We start from the raw sequence: 10,064 nt of genomic DNA on the forward strand, positions 1-10,064 counted from the left end.
CAGGCTGGCCTTGAATTTAAGGCTATTCTTCTGTCTCGGCCACCCAAGTGCTGATGTTACAAGTATGGACCACTGCATTCAGCAAATTTAAAAAATTTGAGCATTCACCATATATTTATTTAAAGCACACTTCATATACATTAAATCATTCAATCCTAACAAGTAATTGAACCTATTCCTAATCTCAAATTTCTTGCCTAACACATCACAAGGAAAAAAGCAAAAACCAAAAAGGAAAATCACATTGTTAAAAATAAATATTGCTGGTAATATGGTAAGGAGGGGGAGGAAGGAGAGAAAAATGGGGAGCAGAAGGAGGTGGTGGTGGCAGCAGACCACCATTTGAACAGTTTGCTTTCTGAAAGACCGGTGGTAAGGGAGAAAAGCTGAGAGGGTTGCCAAGTGATCAGATGTGTGCATAGCACTGGGCTTCAACCCCAGACACGTCTGGGCTGAGGGGCAACCTAGTGGGCCGAGGTGTTACTCTGTGGTTCTGAGGGTGGGCTCTGTGCTGGGTTCCTGGGCCTCAAGGAAGATGATCCTGGGGGCAGGTGTCACCAGGTTCAGATGAGAGGGAGGAGGGCATGGGATGCTGGGGTGAGGCGTAAGGGTTGTAGGTAATCTACTTAGGCCATAGTAGAAAACCCACCCTGTGGTAAGACTAAGTCATTTTTCTTCTCTGACACATAGTTTGCGAGGGGGAAGCATAACCAGGGTGTATGCTGACCATTTCTAAATGCTAGTTACAACAACATAAACAAACATATAGCTATACAGTTTTGTGTAAACATACTAAAGATCAAGAGATTACAAGCTCTTTCTCTAAAGAGCTAAAGAGTTAAATTCAGGCTATGCAGGTAAGTCTGATTTCTGACATGTATAACACAATTCAGCCACTGTGGTATGAAAGTAGCCGAAGAAAATGTATAAAAATATAACAGGATGACTATGTTCCAATACAACATTATTTCTTTTCTAAAATTTTTTAAGCATTTGGTACAGGGTCTCATTACATAGCTCGGACTAATAGTGATTCTCCTGTTTCAGGCTCCCCAGTGCTGGGATTATAGGCGTGCACCAACACACCTGGTCTTGGTGGCCGATATGGCATGTGGTACCAGGGATTGAACCCAGGTCCTAGTGCTTTCCTAGGCAGGTGCTTAGACCACTGAGCTATCTCTGTGGCTCAGAACATTATTTATAGATACTAAAAGTTGTACATAATCTTCATGTCATGTAATATTCTTTTCCTTCCAACCAATTATTATGAGTTCAATTATTTAAATAAGGATGATCAAAACTAGGATTGTTTTGGTTTTCTGTAAGGCAATAAGAAATAAGTATACAACAATTTTATCAAATTTATTCAATACAAGAATCAACTGGCTGAAATGACACTGAAGCAATGCTTGGAATAGTCAAAATGTAAGCAAATGCACTGCCCAAGTGACATTTGTGGTAAACCTTTAAGTGGTTAAAATATGTCAGAACCATAACTCAACAATGGTAATGCAGGAGGATGACCAACTCAATGCCAGACAAGTAAACTTAGCAAAACTGTAACGCAAATTAAAATATAGTAAAATAAAATAAAATAAAATAAAATGGCTGATGATGTGCCTGTGTTAAGGTGCTGCACTACCCCACCATATCAATTTTTTTTTTTTTTTTTTCTTTTCTTTTCTTTTCTTTTTCTTTCTTTCTTACTTTCTTTTTTTTTTTTTTTTTTGTACTGGGAATTCAACCTGAGACCTTAGTGCTCGCCAGGCAGGTGGTTATGTCACTAAAATATATCCCTGGCCCTAAAAAAACTTTTTAAGATGTTAAAAAAAAAAAAAAAAAATTACTAGCTCACAAGCCTAACATAATGGGCACTCTACAGGATCTAGCTGATGAAGGAATTTGTCAAGTCTTTATAGATATTTTCCTGAAAAATTATGGAAAAAACAGAAGCTGGGAGTATGGTACACACCTATAATTCCAGCTACCCAGAAGGATGAAGGAAGTAATAGTATCAAGATGATCAAGGCCAGCCTTGGGAAATTAGAGATGCCGTGTCTCAAAACACAAAAGGGCCAAAAATGTAGTTCATTTAGAGTACTTGCCTATCTAGGCTCAATCCTCAGTATGGGGATAATGGGAAAAAAAGGACACAGTAGGAGTTGGCATGTAAATCCTGAAATGAGATTACTAAGGGACAATTGGTTCCTCATTCCCTACGCTCAATATGGTTGATGTGCTACTTTGAAATACCTACACTATGGTTACCTGACACCAGAACTACATGAACATAACTTTTTTTTTTGAGTAGCCCAGACTGTCCTTCCACTCGTGTCACCTAAAATATATTCAGCATCAGTCATTACCAAACAGATTTACCATGTATATTTTTCACAATCTTTCAGGACCATTTTATCACTTTTCATCATGGCCTTTCCTTTTGGTCCCATACAACATGAAAATGTTTACTGCAACAACTTAACCTTTTTACATGAGACAATTTTTCAAGGTCAACAGGAAAAAAAGTTTCAATGCTCAGCTGACTTCTGGAAGTGAACATAATATGGTAGAAATGGTATTCTAATACTGTTTTTTTCCCTCTTTTAAGGTCCTAACTCTGTCTCAGAGGACCTGTGCTTATGCTTCTAATTCTGAGCAGAATAGGGAGAAATGAAAGCTGTACAGTTTCCCTCCCAGAGACAGTGTCTCAAATTTTCTCACCTTTATATGTTTATAAGGTGGTGGCTTCTTGTCATTTTTTCTATCTTCCTGCAGCTGTCTTAGCTCTTTTTGTGCCTTTAACTCCTCAAATCTTGCTGCAGCTTCCTGAAGAGCTAAGAAAACACAAGGCACAAGTTACTTAAAAATCTCTATATAGATGGGATTATTTTGCATTTCTGCTTCATTACATTAGGTAAAGTCTATTATTTCAGACAAAAAGCAACCAATACAACACAAAAACAGTAATATGTACAACAGACAGATTTAAAAGATCCCAGAGTACTCAGACCATTTTGAAATGGTACACTACAAATTACCACTTTGAGATGGAAAAAAAAAAAGGAACACAAAGTACAGGTTAATGACATGAAGAATCATCACCTAATAGACTTCAGGATTAGGATGAAACCACTGAAGTATTTGCCTAGCATATGTAAGAACCTCGAGTTGATCCTTGACACAACAAAAACAAACAAAACAGATTTCATTTGTTTAGCAAAGTCGTTGGGCTTAAGCCTAGCTCCTTTTTTTTTTTTTTGGTAGTACAGGCTGGCTTTCAACTCACTATTATAGCCAAGGCTGGCCTCAAATACCCTGTAATCCTCCTGCCTCAGCCCAAATACTGGAACTACAGGAGTGCATCAGCACACGCAGCTATGTAAGTCTACCTACTTCTTTATTCAGTGTTTAATCTCCTGTTTTCAAAAACACTTTTACTCCCAATTGCCCTAGGTGGCACTCTTGCAATTTTTGGAAGGCATTCAAATTATCTCCCTTTGTATATTCTTTAGAGTACCCATACTACTCTTCTAATACTCATCCTTTAAAATATTCACTATAGGTTCTAATTATACATAGACCTTTGTGTCTTTTTTTTTCCCCTGCAGTTGCCTAAGCAGGTGCTTTAAGACCACTGAGCTATCTCGCTGGCCCCCTCATATCTAATTTACTTCAAATCCTATGGTTTCATACCCTTAAAGTGGCATAGTATCTGAAAAATCAAAAAAAATCTGGTAAGACTTGACTTTGTTCTCTACATAAGACAAAATGCTAATTCATTATTCTTTATCCGGGTTCAAAATTCTAGTTATCCCTTTCCTTTTTTATTTCATGGTTGCTTTCTGAATGCTCTGTGAATTTTCAAAGGACTCTGCCTTACTCATCTCCTGTTCATTGTCACTATTTACCAAGCTGTGTCTATTACACATAATTTGTGACAATGTCCAAAAATTCATCATTCTGTCATGCTATTCTTCAGCATTCCCTATCTTGCCTATCTCTTCATGCCCACCCAGTGCCTAGCATCCTCTCTGTAATGTGAAAACTCCACTATAGTCTCATCTTCATCCATCTCAGTGATCTTCTCAGATGCAGTCTCTTAACTTCTAACAGTCAGGACACTCTTATGACAGAACAAGGTTTCTAAACTTTGTCCTTAACATGTAACTTACCTCTTTTTTCAGGCAGCCAGCCCAGTGTTCCCTTATCCCTGTTTAAACTAAACCAAATAATAGTAGGCTGCATATTAGATTCAACTCAGCATATTAGATTCAAGTTGAGTTTTCCAGATACATTTAAGGATGTCTCCATCACAGCAGAAAATAAAGAATATGAATTCTGAACTCCAACAACCCAGGTTAGAAATTTTCTCTAAGCCAAATATCATGGCATATGTATATAATCCCAGCATGTGAGAGGGTGAAGGAGAAAAACTGTTAAAAAAATTCCGAAGCCAGCCTGAGCTACACAGTCAACTTGAAGCCTGACTGAATTAGAGCGAGAGAGAGAGAGAGAGAGAGAATAGATAGTGGTATAGCTCTTTTCCAGCAAGTGGTAAGCCCTGGATTGATTTCCCAGTACTAGACAAAAACAAGTTCCTAACAGGCAATTAGCCACTCCCTGAATTAGGTACAGAAATGAAAAAGTTCAGCAGGTTCAAACTCATGGCTGTCTTGTATTCTCCTCCAGCATTGGTAGTGGCCAAGATGCTGATCATGTGGTTGCTAAATATATAAGATTATATGAGTCAAGACCTAATCTCCTACAGTAATACTGACAGTCTATTTATCAATATATATTTAAATATATATATATATATAAAACTATGTCACTTATAATAAATATGAATAGTCCATGTCTTTGAACAGAAACCACATGGAAAATGGATTAACTCAGGGACCACTGTAATAACTAAATAATGTGAGAAAGATACAATTTATTTATTTATGTATTTATTTATGACAGAAGTGGGGATTGAACTCAGGCCCTTGCACTTGCCGAGGAAGCGCTTATTCCACTGAGCCATCTCCCCGGCCCCAGAAAGACACAACTGTTGTTTCACTTGTTCCTGAAAAAGATCATTCCCATTTCCAGATAAGGATCTTTCACCCACTTGAAATTTTGAATCACCTCACCAAAAGTTTCATTTGTTAAAAATCCCTATTTCAGCATGCAGACAAAATCTTAAACTTTAATATACAAATGTTTTCAAACAGTAAGAAATACACTACCATTCAAGGCTGCAAAAAGCAAATTAACCATTAACGGACTATCAACTATGTGCTCTGTGGTTTTTAGCAATCCACTGAGTTCTCAGAGCTTTTCCCATTATATGTTTTTAAAAAGTGCCAATGGGGGCTGGTGAGACTGCTCAGCGGTCTAAAGTGTCTGCTTAGGCAAACTTAGGAAGGCGAAGAGAACCATGGTTTGATGATCCTCAGCACCACATGCAGGCTGAGCTGGCAAAAACAAGTGCCAATGCCTGACGTACACTCAACTACCAGGTTAAGGGGTAATAGTAGCTTTGCTGATGGCAAGGGAACATGCTCTTAGGCCTCTGTATCCTTCCTAACTTCCCTCCTAGAACAAGTCACAAAAACCTAATTCCCGCCTTTTGGTTCCGCCAATCCACGCACTAAGAGGCAGTCATGGTGCCCAGCTGGAATGGCATGATTCTGAAGGCCCACTTCCACAAGGACAAGCAGCAGCGTGTGGCTATGTGGTTCAATCAGCCAGCTTGGAAGATTCACAGGCACAAGGTCCGGCAGGCAAAAGCGCCCCACGTCAGGACCCATCCAGCCCATCGTGCGCTGTCCCACGGTGCAATACCACACCAACGTCCAAGTCAGCAGGGGCTTCAGTCTGGAGGAGCTGTGGGTAGCCGGTATTCATAAGAAGGTGGTCCAGACCACTGGCATCTCGGGGGACACAAGGGGGTGGAACAAATTCACCAAGTCCCTGCAGGCCAACGTGCAGCGGCTGAAAGAGCACCGCTCCAAACTCATCCTCTTCCCCAGGAAGCCATCGGCCTCCAAAAAGGGAGCCAGCTCTGCTTAAGAACTCAAATTGGCCACCCAGCTGACAGGACCTGTGATGCCCATCAGGAATGTCTACAAGAAGGAGAAGGCCAGGGTCACCACAGAGGAAGAAAAGAATTTCAGGGCATTTGCCAGTCTGCACATGATCCACGCAAACGCCCGGCTCTTTGGCATCTGGGTGAAGAGAGCCAAGGAAGCCTCAGGGCAGGATGTTGAGAAGAAAAAATAAAACACTGTTGGGATCTTGCTCAGAAAAGCATTCTAAAAAAAAAAAAAAACACCCAACCCTTAATTTCCTATAATTTTATTTGATCTTACAATTTTTGTAAATATTCTTCCCCAAAACCATATATTTAAAAACAACGGAAAAAATAGAAAATAGAAAATAAAAATAAAAACAGTGGGGGAAGGGTGTTAAAAAAATAAAATAAAAACAACAGCAGACATGGTAATCCCAGCACATGCCTATAATCGAAGCATTGAGCACACTGAGAAAAGAGAATTGCCATGGGTTCAAGATCCACCTCGGATACATTATGAATTCAAGGCCAGTTTGAACTGCATAGAAAGGCCCTTTCTCAAAAACCAAACAAACAGGGTCAGTGATACAGATCAGGGGCATAAGCACCTGTCTGGCAAGTGCAAGGTCTTGAGTTCGATTCCTGATACCAACTCACTCTCTCTCTCTCTCTCTCTCTCTCTCTCTCTCTCTCTCTCTCTGGAGCAAATGCAAATTTTCTACATTTGAGCCCTTGCCTAGCAAAGTGATTAATTGTATAAAAAAGTTCTAGAACTCTATTATTTGTTTTTATTTATTTATTTATTTGTGTGTGTGTGTGTGTGTGTGTGTGGCCAGCTCAGCCCACCAGGGGGTGGGACTGGCTGGCATGTGGTGCTGGGGGATTGAACCGTGGTCCCTGTGCTTTGCTAAGCTTGTTCTAAGTAGATGCTTTTAGACCACTGAGCCATCTCACCAGCCCATAGAACTCTATTATTTGATGTAATGCTAAGAAAACAAAACTTTTAAGAACCCCACACACACCAAAGAAAAGGGAAGGAAGAAACTCCCTCACAGAAACTGTATAGTTAAGTAAAAGATTAGGTTCAAAAGCTAGTTATGTGAGTCATTTGCCATGTAAAATCTGTTATCTTTACCCTCACCCCTGTCTGAGGTCAGAAAATAGGGATAACTGGAGGATCACATGAATTTTAACCACAGCAGGTAGGGCAACAGAGGTATGTGGTGGCCTGAAAAATAAATCAGATAAAGTTACCTTTTTTATATGTTCCATCCACTCCTTTGCCCATCTTATCCTTACTGCTCACATCCCCCTCCATGTAAGGAAAGACTCGAGCCTGATGAGTCCATAGATAATCATTAGATCCAAAGAAGAGGACAGGAAACTCGCCTACATCATGTCGCATTTTATCAATGTTGGAAGGAATAGCTCGAGGATGGCAGATCTCAGCCGGCCACCACCTAAGAAAGGTAAAAACAAGGTAACAAATCTGTACAAGGCTGTAAAACACTGGGAAAATAGCCTAGCATAGGAATAAAATATAGCAATGTGCCAGACATGGTGCTTCATCCATGTAATCTGTGCACTATGAGAAGCTGAGGCAATAAGCTCATATATTTCAAGTGAGCCTTGTGTGTTAGAGAAATAGTAAGTCAGTCTAAGCACCTGCCTGGCAAGCACAAAGACCAGGGTTTGATCTCTGTGCTGTATGCTGTACCAACCCATGAACTCCCAGCACGCTGTGCCAGCCACCAAAACCAGGCATGATGGCACACAGCTGTAATCCCAGAACTGGGGAGGCTAAGACAGAAGGATCAGTACAAGTCCAAGCTGCATAGCAAGATCCTGTACCAAGTAAGTAAATAAATAGATTAAATCCAGCCTTGGATTAGCAAGAACCAGTATCAAAATAATATTTCTTTTTGCTCCAAATGCCTTCAGGGCAGGTTTGGCTGCTTGAGTTGTGGGGATCAAACCACAGCAACCTGAGCCGGACTGCTCTGTTGAAGCAGCCACTTAAAGAACTGAGCTAAGGGGCAGGCCCCCTCAAAATAAAAATTTATAGCTACAGAGTGAAAATATCTATTGATGCTCCTATATGCACTCCTGTAAACTCTTAATATTTTAATTCAAGGAGTCTATTCAAAGGAAATGATTAGATATAAACATTGATCCCTGTAACGTTGACTAAAAATAATAAAGATAAAAAATTAGAAAAACATCATTGTGCAACATGCAGGGAATGACAATAGTAGCTAGTGTATACTAGGGAATAAAATATAATTGTTTCAAGTACTGAAAAATGACATCAAATATGAAAAAAACCAAACATACATACACAAATTATTACAATCATTTTAGAAGACTAAAGCTGGAACTACCGCCAGAGATTTCCTATAATAGCTACAGTGTACAGCCAAGAAATACTAAAAAAATGGTAGAACAGTGAGCTATGCATGAGTTGGAATACTAATTACAGGAAATCTCAGGGGCATAAAAGAAAACAAAACACTGCAATGAAAATGCATTAACAATTCCTAATAGCAAGAGTTACAGCATGAAAAACAAAATATTTACATGTGTTTAAGCTCATACAGAACAGTAAAGGAATGAAACAGTCACAATATAGCATAAAATACATGTCTATGGATGGGAAGAAAATGTAATCACACAAGGGAAAAGTCTCCAATGTACAGCAGTGTTCTCTCATTTACTAACAAGTATATGCAAAAAGTTCCTTTTGTCCAATATTTTATTGACATAATAAATGTATGTAACTATGTATACATTAAATTTGATGCATGTATGCAACAAAGACCAATCAAATTAAGGTAATTAAATTAGCATTTCCAAATTCTTCAACAGTTATCCATCCTTTGTGTTGGGTATTTTTTTTTGGAGCGGGGGGAGATGGGACTGGGGATTGAACTCAGGCCCTTGCGCTTTCCAGGCAAGCATTTATTCTACTGAGCCATCTCCCCAGCATGTGTTGGGTATTTTTAAGAATCTTTCATATATTTATTTTTTTTAATGTATTTGGTACAGGGTCTACAGGGTCTCACTATGTAGATCAGACTCGTAGTGATTCTCCTGTTTTCAGCCTCCCAAATGCTGGGATTACAGGTGCATTCTACCACATCCAGTCTCAATGGAAGTCTCAGCGCCCCCCGGAGGCAGGGCTGGCATGGTAGGCTGGGGATCAAACCCCAAAAGCTGTGCTCTGCCTAAGCAGGTGCTTTAGTCCACTGAGCTATCTGGCCAGCCCTCAAGAACCTTTTAGTTCTTGGTGGAGTATCTAATAAATTGATGTGACATACCATGCCATTTTGTAGTACATAAGAAACACTCCTAGGGCCAGCCAAATAGCTCAGCAGATTAAACCACCTGCTCAGGGGCTTGGGGGTTTGACCCCCGGGCCTGCCTTGCTGGCCCCGCTCCTGGGGTGTGCTGAAACAACAATTGAGACTGGGCATGGTGGCACATGCCTGTAATCCCAGCTCTTGGGAGGCTGTAAATAGGAGAATTAAAAAAACAAAACAGGAGAATCATTAAGAGTCCAATCTAGTAGTGAGACCCACACCATGTAGACAGGGGGGAGAACGTAATTTTTTCAGGCTGTGGTGGCATATTCCCTTAATTTCAGTGCTCAGGACACTGAAGCAGGAGGAACACTGAGAGTCTGACGCCAGCCAGGGCTACATATAATGAGTAAATCCAGGGCAATCTGAACTACATAGTGAGACCCTCTCTCAAAACTTAAAAAAAAAAAAAGGTGCAATTTTTATTTTTAAGTTTTCTTTTTAAAGAAAAAGATACAAAATTGTATCAATTACAGAGACATTTATTTGGTGGAGATAGGCAGTTACAAGTAAAAGTGAGGAAATGTTAATCTCTCTTATTTGTGAGATTATGGGTTTGTTTTCATTAATACATGTATTATTGCTGCATATTTCTACTGCATACTTTTTTAACATTTATTGTGTGTGTGTGTGTGTGTGTGTGTGTG

At 39.7% G+C, this 10,064-nt stretch overlaps 1 protein-coding gene and 1 pseudogene across 10 annotated transcripts in view; one reads left to right on the plus strand and one right to left on the minus strand.

The window, feature by feature from the left end:
• Nsd1 (nuclear receptor binding SET domain protein 1) overlaps positions 1-10,064 on the minus strand; it is a 161,452-nt gene that overhangs the window by 22,020 nt on the left and 129,368 nt on the right. For all 10 annotated transcript variants that reach the window (XM_004632281.3, XM_023716463.1, XM_023716456.1 and 7 more), the window contains 2 exons: positions 7,313-7,518; positions 2,722-2,834 (listed from right to left, as the gene is read on the minus strand). In XM_004632281.3, the coding sequence (XP_004632338.1) occupies positions 2,722-2,834; positions 7,313-7,518 (319 nt within the window). The remainder of the gene's footprint in view (positions 1-2,721; positions 2,835-7,312; positions 7,519-10,064) is intronic.
• LOC105742357 lies at positions 5,649-6,267 on the plus strand (annotated as a pseudogene).

Source organism: Octodon degus, unplaced genomic scaffold, assembly GCF_000260255.1.
Source record: "Octodon degus isolate 3935 unplaced genomic scaffold, OctDeg1.0 scaffold00048, whole genome shotgun sequence".
NCBI lineage: Eukaryota > Metazoa > Chordata > Mammalia > Rodentia > Octodontidae > Octodon > Octodon degus.